General features: G+C 42.4%; 1 protein-coding gene across 6 annotated transcripts in view; it reads left to right on the top strand.

The window, feature by feature from the left end:
• RNGTT (RNA guanylyltransferase and 5'-phosphatase) overlaps positions 1–24,208 on the top strand; it is a 361,441-nt gene that overhangs the window by 138,158 nt on the left and 199,075 nt on the right. For 4 of the 6 annotated variants that reach the window (XR_003094276.1, XM_014520353.2, XM_025205259.1 and 1 more), the window contains exon 10: positions 24,033–24,197. The exons of the other annotated variants lie outside the window; for them this stretch is intronic. Coding sequence is in view for 3 of the 4 variants with exons in the window: in XM_014520353.2 (XP_014375839.1) it covers positions 24,033–24,197 (165 nt within the window). In the remaining variant the exon portion in view is untranslated. The remainder of the gene's footprint in view (positions 1–24,032; positions 24,198–24,208) is intronic. 6 annotated transcript variants of the gene reach the window in all.

Genomic DNA, 24,208 nt, shown 5'->3' with positions numbered 1-24,208 from the left:
GCAATGGCTGTCTGTGCCCAGTGTCCTTGGCCCATGGTGTGTGGTAGGCTGGTGCCTAGCCAGTGGCCCCCCTGGGGAGGGGCTGGTACTGGTGGTGGCGTCTGGGGTGTGGAGCTGGTGAGGCAGTCACTGGCCAGGGCTCCCCGAGCTGCTACTGGGCTGGGGGGGGGGCAGAGCACTGAACACCTGAGGTCCCTTCCTCCAGGGAGTTGTCACCACCAGAGGGGTCAGGGTGGGGTGGGGGCTTGGCTAGGCTGCCCCTGCTGGTGTAAACTGAGGGGTTGCGGTCTGGGTCCTGGGGCATCAACATCTAGGTCAGTTCCCACATAAAGGGCATGGTCTTGTGGCCATGACTGGACTGACAGTTGTGGTTGGGCATGGCCACTCGCTGTGCCCATGAAGTCTTGATCTTTATGTGGCACTGCTGCACTGTCCAGGAGTGCCGTTGATCATGCATCCTGCTCAACAGGGCCTCATAAATATGGTTGTTTGAGTGCCCGCCCTGTTCAAACTGCCTCTGGACCTCCACTTCTCCCAAGAGGGCCATGAGGTCACAGACCTCCTGGCTTCAGTTGGAGCCCTGGGTGGAGGACTCAGCTGTGTGCACATGGGCAGGGCTGGTCTTTGATGGGGTGGACATGGTGCATGTCTCACACCGGCACTCTGGGGGCCCCCCTCACAGCAGTCAGCAGCATTCAGCGGAGAGGTATGACCAGGGACTGGGAGCTGTGTGGCAGAGGCAGATGTGCCACAGGAAACAATACTGCAATACAAACCTGCAAACACAGGAAACAATACTGAGGGTGAGCCAGAGGCAGCCAGGCATCAACTGTGGGGAGATCCCAGGGCTGGGCAGAGGCAGCAGCAGACTGCAGCCCTTTGCAACACTCACTTGTGGTCAAGCAAGAGCTCTGGCTAGGGGACAGGACTGGCAGAGGCAGCCTGGGTCTTGTCCAGAGGGCACACAGGCCTTCAGTCCTCAAAGGTCCTGGTGTGTGTGTCCCAGTGCACAAAATGGCTGCTGGCTTTTATAGCCTGCAGGTGGGGGCTGCCACAGAGCAGCCCAGGCTGGGGCAGGAGAGGTGCCCAGCCAGGAGCCCTGGGGCTGGACTCGGGGTGGCTCCCTAGTGGCTAGGCAGACTTGGCACTAAAGTTAGTGCCAGATCATGTCTACATATGTGTTACTGTGCATTAACTAATCGTGACTAAATTTGATACTTGCATTTGCAAGTGTCCAATTTAAGCGCTATTAGCCTAACTTCATCATTTTTAATGTGCATTAAGGGCACACATGTGTAGACATGTGCCTGTAATGCACATTAAAGTAGGCTAATATGTATTAACACATGTCGTGTATATGCACCCTGTGTGTAATGAAAGTGTGGAACTCGTTGCCACCGGATGTTGTGGAGGCTGACAGTTTAGCCAGCTTCAAAAAGGACTGGACAAATTCTTGGAGGAAAGGAGCAGCGGTAGCTATTGAGCATAGGAGTTAGGGATATTGCCCTAAACCTAATTAGAACCTCCCTTATCTTAAATGCTGGACGCTGTAAGTAGGACAGGACCAGTGTAGGGTGAACACCTTTTTAAAATGCAATGGCAGGACACAAGCATGCCCCTCCCACCCTCCACCCCTGCTGCACCGTTGGAGTGGAGTGAGGGCAGATGCAGGCTTCCCACTGCAGGCACAAGGTTCCACACCCTGCTGCCTTTCCCTTGGGAGCCCTGTGTGCCCCCTGCCTGCCCAGCAGCAGCATGGGCACAACTCCATGCCACAGCTACCCCCACTGTTGCCAGGTGGGTAGGGGGCACATGACTGGTATGGGGCTCCTGAAGGAAAAGCAGCAGGGTGGGGAGCCCTAAGCCTAGTAGGCAACCTGCATCTGCCCCTGCCCTGTGCACAAATTGGGAGGGAGGAGGGGCACATCCCCCCCACCCCCATACTCTCCCTGGGAGTGTGTGCAGTGGTGGGGAGCTGCCCTCCCCCCGCACCCTCTGGATGAACTGCCCATGACTCCATCCCACCCCACTCCCTACCCCAGACCCTGGCCACATGCACTGCCCTGACTGGGCAGTGCCCCCAGCCCCTGCCTCACTCCCTCCCTCACCGTGGGTGACCATTATCCCTTTCCCCCCATAGACTTACCTGCAGGGAGCTGATTTTCACACTGCCCAGCTTTATTTCCAGCCATGTGCACATGCGCAGATGTGTACATGCACATGGTGCCCTCTGCGTCCTGCTCCTGGCAGCCCCAAGCAGCCCATTGCAGGCTGGAACGCTGCCAGTCTGCAAGGGGAAATCCGCCATTTTCCGATTCTTGCAGGATACTGAGAATACAGGACAAATGCTATCCCAGAGTCATGCAGTGCAGGACCGGGACTTGATAATCCCATTCCAGGACTGTCCCACCCAATTAGGGATGGGTGATCACCCTAGACCAGTAGGGGGAAAAAAACCTGGGTCATAACTCAGTTCACTTTTCTTTTCAGCATCCACTCCCTGCGCCTGTGTGACACAGGATACTGGGCAAGATGGACTTATGGTCTGAGCCAGTAAATAGCAATTCTTATATTTTTATATTCTCATACTTGGATTGAGTAATGTGTCACTCGGTGAGTAGCCATCTTTTGGAATTGAATTCAGCTCAGTAACAAGGGCATCTGAATCAGGCCCTGCATTCAATCAGTGACAAATATTTTGTATAGCTAAGGTTGGCATTAGGACAGTGAATTATGGGGACATTTTGACGGTCTCTGCTTTTAAGAGCAGGATGTTTTGTGGGTGTGTGTATTAAATTATAAATACAGTTTTTATAACCTAAAACCAATGTGTTAGTAATTTGAATTTAGTAAATATAATTCTTAAATCACTCTGAGGAGTGTATGAAGACTGAGAAATTTTAATGAGCAAAAATTGTTTTATGAACAGTGTGTTCACTTCTGTAATTACTTTTTCTTTTAATTAAATCTCTTATTTCTCTTTTGCCTTTCAGTTTCTGTCCTTCACCTTCTCCCACCTGTTTACTGCTTCTCCTGTCACTCCTTGTTTGTTCTCTTTATGGTCCTGCCACTAGCTTTTAATATTTACTCTCACTCACTGCTTTTGTTTGTTTTTCTCCCATGTTTTTTGCTGTATATTTCTAGTCTCATCTTACTTTTCTTTTTTCTTTGTCTCTCTTCCTCTGCTCTGTTATGATCTGTGCCAAAGCTGTTATGGTCACAGTTTTAGTGAAATAAAGCTTTCTAGCATTTTGATCTTCATGCATTAGATATTGGGGAATCTTGAAGTAAAGAAGGACTTGTGCTGTAGAATGGGATCCCATTTAATGTGAAAGGGAGCAGGGGAGTGTACAAGTGTTCACTCTTGCAAGAGTTTCTTTTTCCTGGGATTGCAGGAACACCTGAGGGGACCAGGCATGAAGGGGAAGTAAAGAATCTCTGCTGCTCCTGTGGCATGATTAGAAAGTGGGGTGCTGCTGCACCTCTGTACCTGCTCTGGATCCACCCCTGACATGAGCATCTGCCCCTGGATTGGATTATAATGCTCTTAAATTTCTTTGAATGTATTGTGACTCCAAGAAAGAAGTTCATAACAAAGTACTGCACTTCTGGTCTCAGGAACTGTCTATTATAAATATGAGCAGAAGCAGAGCTTCATCTGAACAAGGCCATTAGTAGTGATCACACAGTAAAGATTAAAAACCACAGCTGTTTTTGATAATTCTAGACATTTAATTATAAAACTGGGCAACCTACAATATTTGGCTTGGCATGAAGTGATCAAAAGAATGTTGTTACTGAGCTGTGTGATACGGAATAACTCAAATCAGTGACAGTATGGGCAAGCATACATTTAGCCATTCGAAAAGGCTGGCTGCTGTTTAGGAACAGGCAGCAGCTGTAATAATTTAACTGTTCTGTCTGCAGGATCCTGTAGTTTAGCTAAAGTGCCCTTATTTTGGCCCTGAAAGAAGCATGGTTAAAGTTGGAACAGCTACACTTCTATTGCTATAGAATCGTGTACACCTGTCAATTATATTGCGGTGGCTTGTAGTAGGTAGCTTTGATAGTGATATAATTTTTATGGCTGTCTATATCCTGAGCTGAATAGGACATCTTGAGGAAGTATAGGTTAGTAGGAAGTGCTGGAAAGTGACAGATTCACAATAGTCAATGCTGAACATTACTCATTAATTATTCAAAATGCTGTAAAAAGTCTACATTCATTTTTTTAATTGAAATTTTCTGTCCTTCATGGGAGGAGGGCAGAGTAGGGTTCATTGGAATCTTGTAAACAAGAGGGTTCCTAGGAAATGAGCCTTTCCTCCCTGTCCAAAGCAGCTGTTTCCAAAATCATCCCCTTTTTTGCATATGCTTTTGGGGCTCAATCTGTGCTTTGTATTCTTGTCAAACTGATCTTTGCTAAAGTACAATGCCCATTGATGCTAACTTGAAGCAGTACTGCTAGTTACTTTGGGTGTAATTTAACTCCAGGCATGAGACAAAAAATGGCATGCTTAGAAGAGTGAAATGTGCAGGAAAATGTGTGTTCTGTTAACAGTGGGCACGTACATTTGGAATAGTTTGGGAAGGGGAGCAGGAGATGCTGCTCTGGACAGATCAGCAGCTCTTATGCTGTGTAATTATGTGCTGGAGCCTGAGATACAAATGTAACAAAAGCACTCCAACATTAACCCTGTTTCATCCAAGGTTAAAGATGTGATGATTCATCTCACTTGTATTGCTACATGCTCATGCGTAGGTAACCATTGCAGCAGTGCATCTAGCCTGCAGAGCCATCTCATCTGGCCAGGAGAGCTCTTCACAGGTCTGGAAATTTGGTGGTGGGGAAGTTGTGATTAGTTAATGCTGCTACCATTTCTCTGCTGCCAAATTTCCAAGCCTCATGGCCAGATAATGTGCCTTATGCATCAGATTGGGTCAGCACATGGGCCAGGGCTGGGGTGGTGGGTCCCAATCTGGTGCATTTGGGGTTGGGGCAGTGGGCCCAATCCCACATCAGTCATCTGGCCCACAGCCCAAAAAGGTTAGGTGCCACACCATAACAGCTGCTGGGCATGAACAGCTGTTCATTTGAAATTTCTACCACCAGAAAGTCTTTCTAGGGGAAGGAGTATAAAAGAATTCAGCCAGTAGCTATGCCATCTCCTTGCTCCCCACACCTTTCCCAGCATGGAGCAATACTAGTCATGCAAAGGCACGGGAGGCAGCAAAGGGCTATCTAGGAGGAGTGGAGTGGCAGGGAAGTGGACAGGCATTTGCTCCAGCTGGGAAAACTCTCCCACAGGCAAGATTTTTCCTTGTTGAACGAAGAAGATCTTTCTCCTGAATAAGGCATGTTCCCCGTGGGAGAAACATAAATGCTTGCATACTCTTAGTTTCTACTGGGAGAGCAGTGATTCTCCCAATAGAAACTAAATGCCTGTATGTAGCTTGTGCTCCTGAGCAACAGCTCTCTGCCTTTTTAGAGCTGCTCCAAGTATATTCTTGTCCACACACAGAAGAAGTCCACCAGAAAAACTGTATGGTGCAAGGTGACATGTTATAGTCATTCAGCCTGAGCAGCATCCCTGCTCTGCAAAGTGAATCCTTGTGAGTGGCACTTGAGGAGGCCAGGTGGGAATGTTTCTTGTCTTGCATATGTTCTGCAGGGCTTATTTTTGAAGTTCTGTCCCAAAACTCAAACATGTTGTTTAAAAGCAGTATTCAAAGTGCACAAAAATCCACATGTGTGTTCAGATTTTATTTTGGACATCTTGATAAGGAAACAGCATTCATTAAATAGAAGGAAGATTAAAAACTCTTAAGCAGTTAGTTTCATATTATCACGATTTATATTCCTGAAGAGTGGAATTAGAGGATTCCTGAAACCCAGTTCCTCAGATATAACACTCAAATGCTTCCAAAATCTTTTAGGACTCTTGTGTAGATCTGGGGGATGAGGGAGTTGGAATACATTGGTGTGTGGAGCTTAGGTCAGGGATGTCAAACTTCTTCACCCTCCTCCGCTCCCCTTCCACCAGCTCCAGACCATGGGGCTCCTTGTGGGCCAGATATAGACCTGGTGGCAGCAGGGGCAACTGCTGTGAGGGAAGTTGTGGCAGCAGCAGGTTCAGTGACTCAGGTGGCAGTGGGATGAGATCTGCAGCCCTGGGTTCTGTATTGGGTGCTGGCCCCACTCCCGAATTCCTTGACTTGCTGGAGCTGTACAGGCTGGAGAGAAATGGTTCAGCTTGTCAGATCTGGCCTGTGGGTTTGTATGATTGACACCCCTAGCATGAGTAAATGCAGGCTGTTCTTGAGCTCAGCTCCAGAAAAGCCAGCACATCATTAAATGAAGACCCTGATTAGTGCAAGGGATCATCTAAACACTGTTCCTGAAGCTTAAGTTCAATGGTGAGTACTTTTTTCTTTAATCCCTAAATAAAAAGAGATTTATTTTATAAAAGGGCCTTTACTTTCTGGGATTTCAGAAGTGTTGGCAGCAGAATCAGAAAGAAGAGAAGTTGTGTTCCTTCCCCATCAATGATATTCTTAAAGGAAAAGAGAAGTGGAGCCATCTATGTCCTTCCCCTAGAGTCTTACAATTCCCTCTGCACTGCTTGATCAGGCCAGGTAGGGTGGCTCCTTGGCTCCCCTACTACCATAGCTCTCTGTGGAGTGGAAAGAAGCCAGAATTCCCCATGCCACCTCCAGCAGGAAGAAGGGCCTCCAGACTTACCTTTTCTTGCTGCTGCTGAATGTAGTAGGTAATGGAAGGTCAGAGCAGGGCAGGAGAATTCATAGGGGAGGAAGAGGGTGTCAAAACAGTACAGTAGAGAGAAGATTTAGGGATCTTTTAGCTGTGCCCCCAAACTTCACATCCATATCTCCAATTTCTTTTCCACCTTCAAAGCATGCTCCCACAATGGTAGGACAAAGCTGGGAATAAGCAGTCTCAGTGTACAGCACAAGCACACAGTACTTAATTGAAATACATGGAGTTCAGCCTTGTTAGTTTTATTAGTTAGTTTTTCTTTTTTTCCATAGCTTTTTGGCTTCTTTGAAAAGCATATTCCTTTTATAATTTGCAGGATAGTCGCACAAGGACATGTCAGCACTTGGATCTCCCACCGTTTTGGTTTGGTTTTTTCATTGTTTTTTTTAGTTGAGACCTCAAGGTTTGATTTCTTTTTTTGACAAAACTGTTCTACATTTATTTAATAGGACCTCCTGGTTGGGAGTTTAGTGCTTGCTAATTGCCAGTGGTGGAATACATATGAGCAATCTCTTGAGGAGAAAATATTAGTGTTACTTAAGTTTCATGACCTGTCCTCCTTCTCTGCTTCTACAGAGTACTGTCCCTTTTGGTGCTCTGGCAAAGGAACTGAGGGTGCCTGGGATCACTTGGCTTTCTATGCCTATTGGTATTGGGAGCTGTATATATTAAGAAATCTAAGACATGGGTACAGCCCTAATAGACTTTTGCTGGTCAAAGGAAATCAACAAAGTATAGATGGGTGCATGTACACCAAAAGTAACTGTTCTTTTCCTTGTTCGTGCAATAATACTGGCATACTGTAGGAGCCAATTAATATACTTGTATCAAAAAAACTAAAAAAGAATAGTTCTTTCCTTTTTCTCTGTTACCTCAGACTTCAAATTTTTCAAATCGTAGCCAAGTTTTCATGAGAGCAGATTGGAATGGTAAGAATAGAATGTGCTATTGAAAGGAAAATGCTTATAAAGGTAATGTTTAATTGGCAGAATGAATTTTACTTTCTTTTTTTTTAAATGGTATATAACAGTATATTTAACACAGAATTTCCTCTAAGTTTAATATGCATAAAGATGTGGTGGTATCTGTAAAATAAAGTTCATCATTTGTAAACACTGATGGTCATAAATCCTTCCCACAGTAATCACGCTTCCCAGGAGTTTATGCTTGAAGAATTTTTGTTTTAAATCCTCATAAAATATTACATCTTACTTTTCATCATAAAACTCATTTTAAAATGATGTAAAGTTCACAGTACATGCTGCCTCTCATTAAATAGTCTATTAGTTAGCCTTATCTTAGAACTACAACATGAAAATATAGGGGCACAATTCAGAAGGCCAAGCATTTTATGGGCAGAATCTCTTTATATTTGCTAGCACTGTTTGGCTAGTAAATTTCCATTCCTATTTTTAATTTCTAGTTTGCTTAGACACTATAATTTTAAAAATTAGGTAATCTTGAAAATGGCTTTGTTAGTGATAGCAACTTAGAAAAAAAGACTTAGTTCAAATTAGGCTCTTTCTCCATTTATACAAATTGCTTCTTTCCCGAATATTCATAATGTTTTAATGCTTGCTAGTTAATGGTGATGTCATCTTGCTTGATGTTCTTCTGAAAGGCTTTATAGGTCTTTTCCTTTCACTGTGCATAGAATATACCTAATATTAAAACAGTTGCTAATTTTATTTTTTTTTTATTTCAAGGGGATACATTTTTGGGCAGCATAAATTAACATCTGCAAAGAGCAGGCAGTGCTTAGTTGTATATGGGAGACCCTCTAGAATTGATCTTCAGACCCATAAAAAACTAAACCCATACATATTATGGGTTTAGTGTAATGTAATACGTTACATACATATTACATTAATGTATTTAAAATAAATTAACATTATACTCTAAGCATGCTTATAAACCACATAATAAAAATATCTTCCCAGCATCCCTTATTAGCTGAAAAATTGTGCATATGTATCACTTAAGGATAAGTAACACACGCTGTCATTCATCATTCTGTGACTGCCAGTGTACCAGTGTTGATGCCTTCTCACGTTTTCAGTTTTTCTTTCTGTTACTTCTTCTATTGATACAATGGCAGATTTTCTCCACACCTTATTCTTCCACTGCTGACTCTCTTGCCCCACTGAAGAATCTGACCTGTCAGCTCCCTCTGGGCTAATTCCAAACTTCAGCTTCCTCTTCTTCTGACTTTGGCGTGTCTCTGGCCGAAATCAAGACCAGCTGACTTCCTGCAACTAAAAAAAATGTTCTCCTTTCAGTTATGCCATTTTCCTAGCTAAATCATTCACTTCAACTTAATTGAACCCCATCCTTGAAACTTGCCTTTTTGCCACTCCCACTTCAGCTCCCCGCTCTCTCCCCTCTTCTGTCTCCACTTCTGCCTGCATAGGATCAGGATCTTGGTACTATATTCTAAAAGAAAATGGACAAAATACAACATGATCTTCTCTCCTTATCTTTCCCTGCCTTCTCCCTTGTGTTCCTATGGCCCCTGCTATACATTACATATATTACGCAATTAACTGGTTAATGGTGCAATAAATTTAGACTGGCCACCTGTACAAAGTAATGATCACACAATTAACTGGCTATAACTGCACAATTAATTTAGACCATTCATACATGCAAAGTATTTATCATGTGATAAAAACTACTTACCAGCTACAAAAAGAGCTAATCAGCTATAAAGTTAGTGTTTGAAAATGTGTAACAACTCTGTAGCTGGTTTCTAGCTAGCTTTAATTTGAACATGTAGTAGGGTCCTGCAGCTCTTTCTAATAGCTTAATTATGACCTGGTGTCTTCACAAGTATGCAAGGCCTGAGGTATACCAAGTTTTAACTATGTGGGAAGTTTGAGCTGTAATGGCTTCCGCTGTGGTCTTTTCAGACACAGAAAGACCTGACACAGGGCACTAAATTTCTAAAGTAATCTCTCTTAAAATTCAGTTTAGCTAAGCTCTTCTGTATATAGAAAAAATAATGTACCATTAACAGTGGAAAAAGCTACCTTACATTTGCTGTGTGCCATGTCCTTTTGGGGACTTTGTGTTGAGTAACTAGTATGTTGTAAAGTTGGATCCTAGCTGACTGCAAACTAAGTTGTGCAGACAAGCTGTAAGTCTATATTTCTTGTCCTCATGATGTTTTATTTCTTAGTCTGTTGTTACATGTGCTTTTGCCTTGTAAATATGAATTTTAGTTGTGTTACATACTGCTTACTTTGGAAAGTACTTCCTTTCATTATACAACTTGTTTTATTTCACTCTATGAGTTTATAGTTAATCTATGGCTGAAAGTGTTCATTTAATATGCCCATTATCTTTTCAGCTTGCATGTGTTTATTGCATCATGGTAGAATATTATAATCTTTGTTTCCAGTTCTCTTAATATGCAATTTAGTTTTTTACTTCCATATCTGGAAATTTGTGTGGATGTTACATAGAAAACCGGGTAGTCCCCTTTAAGTAACTAAAGGGTGAATTATTTAAGAGTGTAATATGAACATAAAATGTACTATTTTAAAATTCTCAAAAAATTACAATAAAATGGACTCGTAGTCAAGAGTTAGTATCTCTGACTCTAAGAGCATAAAACATTTACATGCTATGTAGTTCAGGAGGAGAGAGAAAAACTGCCTCTGGCAGATTTATAAAGGATAAGGACTTAAATAAATGACAATATAATAGCTTAATTAGGACCAGGTCACAAAATACTTAGATGCAGGAGTCGAGGTAGATGTCATCTACTTGGAGTTTAAGAAGGCCTTCCATATGGTATCTCATCCTAGTCTCAAACTGAGCGGCTGTGACATTGATTACATTGATTACATGGTCAGGTGGGTGACAGATTGGCTTAAGGGTCACACCCAGAGAGTGGTGGTGGATAGTTTGGTATTGACCTGGAAAAATGTGGGAAATGGGGTCTCCCAAGGCATGGTCCTTGGACCTGTGCTATTCAGTGTCTTCATCAGTGACTTGGATGAGGGCATGGAGAGCACTCTGTCCAAATTCGCTGATGACACAAAACTGTGGGGTAAAGTAAACACACTAGTGGGAAGGGATCGAATCCAGGTGGACCTGGACGCATTGGAAAAGTGGGCAGAAAAGAATAGGATGCAGTTCAACAAAGACAAGTGCAAAGTGCTGCATCTAGGGAGAAGGAATCGCCAGCACACCTATAGGCTAGGGGAGGACCTTCTCTGCAGCACAGTGGCAGAAAGGGATCTCAGAGTCATAGTTGACTCCAAGATGAATACGCGCCATTAATGTGACGAGGTAATCAGTAAAGCTAACTGAACTCTATCATGCATTAGCAGGTGCATCATGAACAGGTCTGGGGAGGTGATATTTCCCTTCTGTGCGGCATTGGTCAGGCTGCAGTTGGAGTACTGCGTCCAGTTCTGGGTGCCTCACTTCAAGAGGGATGTGGATAACCTTGACAGGGTCCAGAGGAGGGTCACTTCTATGGGTAGGGGCCTGCAGGTAAGACCCTACGAGTGGAGACTGAGAGACCAGGATCTCTTCAGCATCTGCAAGAGAAGGCTGAGAGGAGATCTTGTGGCTGTTTACAAATTCATCGGGATGGGGGCAAGAAATAGGCGATGCTTTGTTTACCAGGTCACCCCTTAGAATAACCAGGAACAACAGCCTCAAACTGACAGAAAGCAGATTTAGGTTGGGCATCAGGAAGAACTTCTTTACAGTAAGGGTTGCCAGAACCTGGAATAGACTCCCAAGGGAGGTGGTGCTCTCCCCTACGTTGCGGGGTGTGGGGGGCTTCCAGAGGAGAGTGGACAGGCAACTGGCTGGGGTCATATGGCCCCAGTGTTCTTTCCTGCCCAGCGCAAGATCCCTTCCGACCCTACCAACTATGAAACAATAAATGGGGTGATGGTACTGACTCCTTTAACAGAAAAAAAAAATCACTATTTGTCACATGTCTGAGTGAGAGTTTTACTCAGGTTTGGCTTGTTTCCTGTGGTGTCACTGTAATAAGTTTTACAGTCACTTACAGAATTTGTGCAAGAAAATGGAAGATGAGACCTGAATATCTAGTATGTTTAAAAAAAAACCCAAACTAATTAAAAACCAAACTCGTAAATAAACATATCAGGCCTTTTTCTGTCTTGAAGTCCAGAAACCTATTTCTTTCCCTCTTACAGGCCTTTTTAAAGAATTATCTTAAAAACAATGTTTTGTTGCATCATGTTTTCAAAATGTTGTGTAAAATTGCAGATGTAGCTTCCATGTATATTGTATGAACTTATAAACTCAGTATTTTCAATGAATCTTTAATATATTACCTTTTTTTAGAAAAAGAAAAGAAAAGTTGATTAACTTTTAAGGAATCTTAACTTTCTCCTTCCTTCCCCCCCCCCCCCCCCCCCCCCCCAATGTCCCACAAGATGATGATTATTTTTGTGAAATACACTGCTGCCTGCCAAAGGCAATTCTTATAAATGAATGGAAATCATGTCAGTTAAAAGCATCCTGAATTCAAATACCTGAAGGTTGATTGTAGAGAGGATGGATATGGGCTTTGTGGCCATAGTGAACAAGATTGAAGCAATAGCCTCGAGCTTCAGCAGAAGAAATTCAGGATTGGGAGGAATTTTCTGACTATGAGAGTGGCTAGTTATTGGAACAGGTTATCTAGAGAAACTACAGAATCTCCATGCTTGGAAATTTTTGAAGGCAGGTTAGATGCCCATTTGGCTGGGATGGCTGAGTCAGGGGTGATCCTACCTTGAGCAGGGGTCTAGATAGATCAGTAGTTCTCAACCTTTCTACCAGGACCCATTTGTAAACTCAGTGGTCAATCCTGACCCAGTGCCTCTCACTCCTGACCTGCTGCCCCCTGCCCCCCAGTGTGTGGGGCAGGGGGTGAATGTATGGGGGGGAGGGGGGGTCCAAGCATCCTCTTGCAGGCTGGAACTCTGCTAGTCTGCAAGGGGGGAAAAGCTATGGTTTCCCATGTTTTTCTCACAAGTTTGTTGATCCATTTCTAAAGTTTGTTCGCAACCCTTTCATATATTCTTGCAACCCACTTTTGGGTCACAATCCACAAGTAGAGAAACGCTGGGATAGATGACTGTATGAGGTCCCTTCCAGCACTACTTACCTATGATCCTATGAATATTTCTTTTGACTTTGTAATGTAGCCTTATTATGAATGGGTAGTTTATTTTGTGGAACATTCATTGGTACCTGCATAATCATAGAAAGTTAGGGTCGAAAGGGACCTCAGGAGGTCATTTAGTCCAACCCCCTGCTCAGAGCAGGACCATCCCCAACTAAATCATCCCAGCCAAAGCTTTGTCTAGCTGGGTTTTGAAAACCTCCAAGGATGGAGTTTCCACCACCTCTCTGGGTAACTTGTTCCAGTGTTTCCCCGCCCTCCAAGTGAGAAAATTCTTTCTAATATCTAACCTAAACTTCCCTTGCTGCAACTTCAGACCATTGCTCCTTGTTCTTTCATCTGTAACCACTGAGAGCAGTCTAGCTCCATCCTCTTTTGAACCCCACTTCAGGTAGTTGAAGGCTGGTATTAAATCCCCCTCAGTCTTCTGTTCTGCAGACTAAATAAGCCCAGTTCTTTCAGTGTTTCCTCATAAGTCATGTCCTTCAACCACCTCACCATTTCTGTTGCCCTCCGCTGGACTCTCTCCAATTTTTCCATATCCTTTCTGTAGTGGGGACCCAAAACTGAACACAGTACTGCAGATGTGGCTTCACCAGTGTTGAATATAGAGGAATAATCACTTCCCTCAATCTGCTGGCAGCATATCTACTAATGCAGTCCAGTATGCCTTTAGCCTTCTTGGCAACAAGGGTACACTGCTGGCTCATATTTAGCTTATTGTCCACTGTAACTCCCAGGTCCTTTACTGCAGAGCTGCTGCCCAGCCAGTCAGCCCCCAGCCTGTACTGGTGCATGGGATTGTTCTGTCCTAAGTGCAGGACTTTACACTTGTCCTCATAATGACGTCAAACATCTGATATAATTCATACATTTGTATGTACTGCATGACAAATCAAACCAGCCTTTTTAAATATGAATGTGGATGAACCAGAGCAATTGCCAAAAGTCAAATATTTTGAATTCATAGCTCTGAGAAGTGGGAACTTTGCAACTCCCATTCATCTCATTGGGGGATACTGTACAGCCTAAGGGCATCCCTGTAAATGTTAACAGTAAGTATTATATGTTGAGAGCTAGGGCTGTGTGCAGCTTTGGGTGCCGATTAGATTCAGAGGAGATTCCACCTGATTTGGTGGCCGAATCTCTGAATCCGAATCGAATCAGGAGACTAGTTAAAAGGTCTGAATCAATTCGAATCTCTCTGAATCGATTCAGAAAAGATTTGGAGAGCTTTGGCGATTCGAGCAGTCCCTGCTCACTGCAGCAGGGAGCTGGATCCGGACTCCATGCTGGTAAGTAGGGAGTGGGGGAGGTGGGGCTGGAGGAATGGGGAGGGGACCATGGGGGGACCCCTGCCAGGCTACATCTCCTGTTTGCTCCCTTAGCACCCCCTGGCCCCAGCTCCCAGCTCTTTTTAAAAAAAAAAAAAAAGTCCCCACTCACCAGCTGCTGCAGCGGCCTCAGGGCTTCTGGGGGCTCATGGTAGCAGCGGGGATTGCCCTCCGCCTGGCAGCAGCTGGTGAGTGGGGACTTTTTTTTTTTTTTAAAGAGCCGGGAGCTGGGAGAACAGGTTGGGGATGGGGCCAATTGGGAGATTCATCCAAATCAATTCGGGACAGTGATTCGTATCACCGAATCAAATCACTGTCCCCTGAATTGGCTGAATCCAAATCTGATGCGAGTACTAGCCGCTTTGTATAGGCCTATTGAGAGCTACTATGATAAGGAAAGAAGGATAGATAGTAAAGGAAGGAGAAACAATGTTTTTAGCATATAATAAAAACTCCTGTTTGCTCTCTCCCTCCCAACTCCCCCAAGTTCAGAAGCAGGGCAAAAGAAGGGATGAGTGATGGCAGCAGTAGCACTTACTCTAGTGCTCCAGGGCAGTGTCTGAATGCTGTCACCACGTGTAATCAGAATTGGAGAAGTGGTATCTTTTATTAGACCAACTAGGTAGTTGCAAAAAAATGTCACCACTTCTCCCATCTTTTCCTCTGTTGCTGAATTGTGAATTGCAGTTTGGGGGTTGCGGCCACAGTGAGCTCTCTTCACTGTGCTTGAGCTATGCACCTGAATAGAGCCATGAGCAAGGAGTTTATTTTTGGGGCAGTGCAGAATATTTATAACATTATTGTTTGGCTTTTTGGTAACAGGTTTGAGTCCCCAAAACTGTTTTTATTGATATAATAATTCATAGAAGTATTCTGCAACATTAATGGACACCATAACAATATTGAATAAATGTCAGTAGCATGCTAGTTAGGATTCTTATCTCCAAGCAGCAGTATCTCATATGATATTCCATTCTTGTACCACAGATAAATTGTATAAAACATTTGACTCCTAGTTTCTTTGCCATTAATTTCTCTCTCATTTCTGTGAATGTTTGAGTTTTAAAGGTTAGAAAATGTTCATTGTAAAATGCATTGTCAAATTCTAATAGTAGTCTAGCTGTTAGTTTCTATTTTAGAAATGAAAAACCTTCATAGTCATAGTTTTACAGCATATTTCATTACTATAATACTATTTTACTCTCTCTTTTCTGGTTAAAAAATGAAAAGAAACATAAATATTAAAGATATTCCTCAACTCCCAACTTGCTACTATCTAGTAAAGAATTTATCTGGGGAATAAAAAGGCACTTACCAATTAATTAATTGGTTTTTTTTAAAAGAATATATATTTTCATGAAGCTGTCTTAAAATAAAGTATTAAAAATACGTATTGGTAATTATACTTCTGTTGAGAGAAATGTATACTCTGTTATTAATGTAATATTCAAGATATTAGACTTACAGACCTTCAGAAGATGGAGAAACTTTATAATAGGATTTTATTTGGAAATGCAGATGTCAGCTGTGTGTACTTTGAATTGTCAGTAATCATGTTACCAAAGACTAATATTTTAGCCTGTTTTTATGCTGTAGTCTAGTTTCACAATCATTGAAGTTAAGGCAGTTGTGGCATATATCAAAGTATGTATGATATTTGGGTGTATATTGTATGTATTGAATTATTAATATTTAAGGTATTGCTTTTTGGGATGAAAAATAATATGTTCAGTTTATTTCCATACCAAATTTAAAAAAGAAAGAGGAGGGATTCTCAGTCTGCCCCAGACGAAGCTAACTGTCAAATGGATACAAAAACCCAGTATGTTTTATTAAAGTACTGTCTGGCAGCATCCAGATAGAAATCTGTAAGCGTTTCCATTAGAAATAATTTTCATTGAACTTATCATTCAAATACCTCATTTTCCCATCTACCATTGTCTGAAAGAGAATTACTATGGTGTAGCTGGGCAATACAGGTTCAGACATAACCAAGTGCCAAGTAGCTTTCAGTCTCTTGGTTTAACTGAGGAATCCATGTTAGGTTCATTCATTTTTTCCTATGCTGTTTTATTTATTGTTTATAAGTCTTAAAATCTTACAATTCATTTAATTGATTGCATCATTTTCTATACAGTAGGTAGAAAGGGTTTGTGAGTGTATGTTTTTGATTTTTATAAAGCTTTCAGGTCCCTTGTATAATGCATTTGGTTCCTGTGTCTCCATGTTGTTTGTGAGCAAAGTTTGAAGAATATAGCCTTACATTCAAAATAACTGCCCATCTCCAGTGCATTTTGTAAAATGGGGCAATATTCATGGATTTATTCCACTGGGAATTAAGTTTTACATTTTGGGGATCATCTTACTCTTCTGTTATAATGGAGTGATTTCTTAAAAATGCAAAACTGTTAACTAAGGTGCTATGGTATATTGTGCTATATAGCAATTCATGCTCTGATCTCTGAAACATACATTGGTGCACCAGATTAACCCCCCCCCCCCCCAAATATTCTAGGACAGTGTTTCTCTACCTTTTTTAGACTTGAGGCACCCCTTTGACAATTCTGGCTCTTAGTTTTTACTGTTGTTTTTTTTTTACTATAGAAAAATAATAGAACAGTTTTTCTGTTGGAAAGAACTGAGAAAGACCATACCAGGTCAGAATGGTTTTAACACTGTGGATTCCTGTTTGAAATTTCTGAGCTTACCTTGTGAGTTGATTGCATACCTGAAGGAATCTCAAGGTTGCTGCTACAGCCTGGTTGAGCATCACTGCTCTCGAAGGTGGTGTTGAGTCAGCAGATGACTTCTCTCTCAGGGCATGCTTAAACTTGATTTTTTTGCTTGCGTTTTAAATACATGTTTATTAACACAGACTAACAAAAGACGCTTATAAATTCCAGGATAAATAGGACAGATGTTTCTTGCTAATTGTATTTAACCCCAAGCTGTACTATAGTAGCAAATGTCTATATTCTGAGGCAAACACTGGTGTAGTGTCTACTTGAGAATTTACAAACTTTTTTTAATCAACACATGGTAACACAACTAAAAATTCAAGTAGTCTTACCCTTGAGCATCTTTTGATACGTCTCATCAGGCATATAAAGTTTTTGTTTTGTTTTGTTTTTTTAATATCCAGAGTAGATTCTAAAATACATTGTATCCATTTTTGGAAGAATTCTATAAATATATGCTTCTGTCTACATGCTGTCCAAACAATCTCCTCCTGTTTTTGTTAATGTCTTTTTGAGTTATTTATTACAGCCTACATTACCTCCTACCTTTTTTGCTAAAAGCTGGGGTTTTACCATCTTGAGACTTAAGTCAGACTTGTCCCAGTCTGATCTTGTTTTTCTTTCGAGTGCTTTTTATTCCATTCTTTAAGCAACATTTGCTAATTATGGTGAACTAATAACAAAGAAAAACCTTCCCAACATTACTTGAATTCAATATGTCCTTGATTTTAAATTCAGAGTTATGCTAATTTTCTGTTTATTTCTAAAATTAAATGCTTTGAGAGTGAAACATACCCCTATTTTTCAGTTTATTTGGCTGATGGAGAAATTACCACCGTTTGCCATGTTGTCCCAAAGCCATATGCTCTTCTTTCAACTAAGCTTTGACCTTCATCAGGAAACCAGTGCCAACGTACCTTTTTCTTAACAAGCCTTGAAATAAAAGTTGTGTCTCAGAGCTACAACTTCTTCAGAATAAGTATGAGAAGTCAAAGGAGTCTTTAAGGAAGAAAGATTTAGGTGATTAGAAGATTCATGTGGAATTAAATAAATTAATTGAAGTTACAGACTTTTAAAAGCTTCAGATTAATTTCTGCTACTACAGTAAAGCCTATTTAAATGAATGTTGTAAAATAATAGTGTAAACATTCTTTCCACGTTATTTCAGGTTGCTAATTTTAAATATTAGCTCTCTGGTTGAGCAACGTTTCTCATAAGAAGGGACTTAGTGGGGATGTAGGGATATTGGAAAGCAGAAGGTAGGGGTGCACTGATAGAGATTTTGGGGCTGATACCAATAGCCGATTTTTTTTTTTTAAGGAGGCATATCGACCAATACTGATCTGATTTCTGATACGCGGTCCCGTAACTTGAAGAGCAGTGTCCAGCTGGTAAGTCTGTTGTGGTGGAAGAGGAGAGGGGAAGGGAAGGGATGTGGGGAGGGGGGAGCAGATTGAGGCCCCTGCAGTGAGGGAGGGAGTGGGGCTGGGGCAGGCGCTGCCTGGGCAGGGAGGGTTGTGGTACAGAGCCATGGCTCATCTGGGGGGTGCAGGGGGAGGCAGTTCCTGCTGCTGCGCTCACCCTAGGAGGCATGGGGGGCATGTGTCCTTGTATCGGGGTGGGCTGGGCTGGAGCTGCGGGCTGGGGCCACAGGTGGGATGAGGTGTGGGGGAGCTACAGCAAATTTTGGTGTGGCTGCAGCCCTCCTAGTGCCACCACCCACCTGAAGCACAGTGAAGCCCAGCCCAGCCCCTGCTGGGAAGAGCCCAGTGCAGCCCTGGCCCCAGCCTACAGCTGCCACCTGCCCAACCCCATCCTACCCTGTGCAGATTCAGGGGCACATGCCCTTCCCCATGCCCTTCCAGGGTGCACACAGCAGCGGGAGCCCCACCATTCCCATGCCCCCCAGGTGAACTGCTTGCGGCTCTGTCTCGTGCCCTGCCCCACCCTGCCTGCCCAAGCCCCACTCCCTCCCTCACCGCAGGGATCTTGATCTGCCCCCACAAGCCACTTCCCTCCCCTTTCACCACAACAGGCTTGCCAGCTGGACACAGGTCTCCAAGCTGCTGGGCTGTGCTCCTTGCCATCTACATGCTACACTGCAGCTGCATGCATGCATGAGCCATTTATTGGCCAAATTATCAGTCACATTAGGCTGATTTCCGATACAGTCAATTTTCTTTATATTGATGCTGATCCAACATTGGATTGATGTATCACTACACCTCTGGCAGAAGGTTCTGGTGGAATGTGCTTAGGAAAAAAATAATTGGATTTAATGTTACTTTGAACATGGAAAAAAAAAATACCAGGAAAGACTCTTAGAGGAATCCTTATGAGAATAAGGTAGTAACTTCTTAGACTCGTCCAGATTGGAAATACAAAATAAGTTTGTGTGAATGTTAATCATTAGCGTCACAAACCCATCTGTGGGAAACCCCTACAAACCCAAGTTTCTCCGTACTGTGCAGATACTTGCTGCAAGGAACTCCCTATCCAAGCAAACCTCCATTTCGCTGTGCTTATACCAGGGTCTTATTTGTTGTGAAGGAATCTCTTCCAACCCCAGGTGGCTACCCCGTTTTTGGATTGAGAAGAAATTATAGGTTCCTTTCTCTGTAGAAAGAGAGTCAGCCTGGATTATCACTTGCCTGGAAGTCGCCCCTTCCACAGGCAGTCAATAAAGAGACAACAAAAGGATTTATTATAAAAACAGAACAAGCATGAGAAATCAGTAACCGTACATTGAGATTAGAGACAGAGATATAAAAGTAAATGAACAAAAGAATACTGGAGCATTGACCTGTTTTTACCCTGCACATTACATCCAAATATTCAGTCCTCACCGAGCTTTTTCAGAGAGAGAACGTAATCCCTGCCTCTTGCATCATGCCAGAGCTTTTTGCATCTCTCAGTCAACTTGCTTTCCCAGCAAGAACCTCATATGCCTTTTTACCCAGGAACACTGAAGACAAAGCCATGCTTTTGAGGCTGTTTTTATGTACTGTTGCCAGTCTAGCTATAAACATGTATCACCCCTTCACTTCTTGGGGGAGAGGGGGAGCCCAAGTCAAATGCTAACTCACAGACATTGGTTCTTTTAGATGTGAACAGTTAAGGGCTCCTCAAGTTAATCACTGCCTTACTGACACAACCTTGGCTATAATATAAAGATGTATCAAAATTACTTTCATATCAATTACTATAACACAAACTATTATAAGAACAGTAAAACTGAACACAGCTTTGCACTGGCAACAGTTAGTCTAAATGCCATAAGAATAAATCTATTTGGGAGAATATCCATGCATTTCTTACAGTGAAACCGCAAAAGTAAATGCGTCTTCAAGTGAATCCCTGATGATTAGATTTTCTTAGAATGTCAGTCATTACATAGATGAGTTTTCAGTGTGCTGTAAATAAAAGGTTTGAGTGACCAATGGAACATAGTATTTTTGACTGGTGTTTTTTAAAAGCTTCTGTTGCATCACACCATCTCATGCAGGGTGGGTAACAGGTGTGTTGCTCACCCTTCTTTAAGAATTTTCACTGACCTAATTTTTCATCCATTTAACTTGATCTACAGTAATAAAATGACTTGGAAAAAGCCCAAATGAATGAGAGAAAACCAAATGTTATTTCATTCCGTGCAACTCAGCCATACTATCTTACTTTTTTGGCCAATGTTGTAGACAAAAGGTCAACAGCCAGATAGCTTCAGTTCCTTCCATCTCCCATAACACCACATTTTAGAAAGGAAAAGACCTAAAGTGTGGGATGGGAAGTCATGTCAGGCAATCTGGAGTGGAGAGTTGCATGGGTTTTAGAAATTGTTTTTGATGACCAGTTGGACCTATGGTCTAGGAACAGATATTCAAAGAGCCCGAGCCTGAATTGATTCAATCTTTGCAGGTTAGTCTAAACTGTGCAGCTTAAACTGATTAATAATTGGACAGACATTCTCTGTTAAGTAAGGAAATGCAGACACATGCCTAGAGTGGCTCAAGCAAGAAGCCGGGGGGTGCTAGAGCATGCCTGCCAGCCACTGCCAAAGGGGAAGGAAGAGAGATGCCCTGCAAGGCTCTCACTCCTCGCTGCTGGAGTGAAGGGGTATGGCCAGGCACTAGCTGGAGCTAGCGCACCTCATGGGATGCCAGCCATCAGCCCAGGAGAGGGGGAGGGGCAGCTGCTGCCAGACTGAGGGGTGGGGATAGGGAAAAAGTCCTTTTTCTGAAGCAAGCATGTATTGAACGCAGCAGTTTGCAAAGCATACAACAGGGAACTACCAAAAATCTTCACCTAAGCTAAGATGCAGGCCAGTAAAACACAGCATGCACACCTTAGTCCAGGGGCGGGCAATTATTTTGGGTGGAGGGCTGCTTACTGAGTTTTGGCAAGTCATCGAGGGCCGCATGACAGGCAGCCAGGGGCAGATAACTATAAATTGTCTAAATTTTTTAGGGACCCTGTGGGCCGGATAGAATGGCCTGGAGGACAACATCTGGCCCGCGGGATGCATTTTGCCCACCCCTGCCTTAGTCTAACTGAAAATGTAAACCAGGAATACAAGAAAAAGCATTGCATAAGTCTTACTAATCCTGTGTCTCCTTACAGCTGGGCATTCAGAAAGGCTTTGTTTAGGTATTCTCATCTTTTACAGGTTCTGTTTTAAAATGTAAATGTAGCTCTGTATTTGGTGAAGCTGTCTAACCCCCTCCCTGCGTGGCTGCAGGCAAACCATGGAGATGCGGCTGGGGCTGGCAAACCCCAGCTGTCATCTGCAAGATTTGCCAGTGGGGGAAATGGGACAGAGGGAGGAATTTGCCTCAGGGGCCATGGCAGGCCAGAGTTAGGCCACTATCTGCTCCTGCTCCAGCTATAGAGCAGAGGGGAGGGGCCAGCCCAGTTTTCTGGAGCAGAGAGCAGAGCCCCGCCCAGCCTAGAGAGCATGCTGGGATGTTGGAGATGTCTGGTGTAACTTAAACCAGGAAGGGGTCTGGGACAGACATTGCATAAACCGGTTTGAGCCAGTTCAGTTAGGTCTGATACTGCATTCAACCAGGTTTACCTGAAACCGGTCTTGGCCATTTTCAAACTGGTTTATGTGCACTAAATGTCTGTTCTGATCACTTAAACTGGTTTATGTATAATCTCTGTCCCTAGCTGTGAAGTGACTATGCAGAAGTGTCTATTTTGGGCTGGAGAAAGTTTTTGGATCAGAGGTTCTTTTTGTGCTGTGCAGCAGTGATCAGGAAGGATTCTTGGAATGATAAGAGAGCTGATGCTCAGAGAGCTTGCATCTTAGGGAAGCGGAGGGCTCTTTGGTCCCACTAGATAATCTAAGACTTAGAAAAGAGGAGACAACAATTTTGGTTGGGGGGAAAGCTGGGTCTTCTGGGGCCATAAATGGGTGGAGGAAGAGGACCCTGGAATTTGGAGGTTTCTGGGGGGAGATTTAGGGCCTTAGTAGGTGAGAATAGAGCCAGGAGGCTGCCTTGTAAATAAAAGACTCTTGATGTTGCATTGCAAACTCCTGTTCGCTTAAATCTTTCATTTCATCATATCTCTGACTTGAAATTTAAGATGGCTTCTCTTTTTTTTTTCATGGTTCAATCTCCTTTACATTATGGTTTTACGTTAATTAGAAATTAATTTAATTGCATGTAGTTTGCTGTTTAATTTCTCTCTTAAATTTGTCCTGTTCCTTTTGACACGTGTTGGAAAAATGAATGCCTGCTTTTCTTTCCCATTGTGTAAGTTCTCTTCCTTTTTCTCCTCCCATATCAGCCTTTGATTTGGGAAGCCCCTGTGATTGATACTTGTGCTAATCCTCATGTCTGCCAAATGCAATAGAGCCCTTTCTTGCTTTTCTGGTTTCCTGTTTTCATTGCTTTTAACTCTTCAAAACTTTCATCACTTAGGCTGAAACTTTTGAGGCTTGCTCTCTGAAGGTCAAGGAGGACTTCTTTTTTTTTAAGTTTAACAAGTTGTGTGTGAAAGAGCAGATGATGGGTAGTCTAGTTTGAATAAGTTAAATATTTTACACTGGATAAAAAATACTTAGGTATAAGTTATACCTTTTGTTTTGGTAAATGGATCCATTTTATTGACATTAACATTTCCAAAATTAGCATTAAAATTTGCGTGTAGCTTGTTTGTATTCAGATAATGGCAAGTACAGTATGTTGCTACCACTGCGTAGCAATCCAAAGGTAACAAACCCCATTATGATCAATGTTGATGTGCCAGATGTGTGATTTGAACAGCCTTATTGAGCTGATGCATTGCACTGAATGATGTAGTTTGTGATTTGTTTCAGCTCTTGAAAGGTCACAGTATACCGCTGAGGATTACGCTAGAACTTTTTAGTATCTTTATATGGCTGACGTTCTGCTCTTTTTGTTGCCATTACTGTTTCTTTACAGATTTTCTAAACTTTTATAACCATGTTTTTTTTTCCCTTCTCCCCCACCTCCCAACAGGGTATGTTTCATAACAGAGATAATACATGTACATCTCTAATTCTTATTGCAAAGTCTTTAGTGTACTTGAAGCAAGGGATTTGTTTAGCTGTGGAAATGGCATTGTTGTATTGTCATTGTAAAATGTAATTGTTGTCTTGGTTCATACAGGATTAGGAAGAAAATACTGTACCAAAAAAACAGGTTATGGTTGCTTTTCATAAACATATTTGGATAATAATTGCTTTATTACTTGAAAGCATTACTTGTTCTCTGATGGCCAGACTCTTAAAGGTATTTAGGCAACTAATTTCTCTACCCTTAGATCTTGAGCACAGCAGTTGACTTATGTAAAAAAATAAATGTCCTGATCATTATTGGATCAGATATCTCTTGTCCTAGATAAATACATAAAAGTTGCAACTTTGGAGGAAAGATGTATATCTTATAATAATTTGATGATTAGTGCATGTTTGTAAATATTTTGCAAGTCAAACATTAGTTTATTCAAATAACTTGATAGGTATTTGGTTTTGAAATTAATTTTGTCTAACTTGGCAGAGACAGCCAGTTGGAGATTGTGATTTTAATGTTCGACTCGCATGCATAGAAAAAGAGATTATATTTCCACGACACGAAAAGATGAAGAATGGTCTTATTGACAAAGCACAGGAACCATTCAGTGTTCGAAACAAGCCATTTTTCGACATACACGCTGCAAGAAAGGTAAATTTGAC

The sequence above is a fragment of the Alligator sinensis genome, unplaced genomic scaffold, assembly GCF_000455745.1.
Source record: "Alligator sinensis unplaced genomic scaffold, ASM45574v1 scaffold658_1, whole genome shotgun sequence".
Lineage (NCBI taxonomy): Eukaryota > Metazoa > Chordata > Crocodylia > Alligatoridae > Alligator > Alligator sinensis.
The sequence above is the reverse complement of the archived record's forward strand: the minus strand, read 5'-3'. Positions and strand labels throughout refer to the sequence as shown.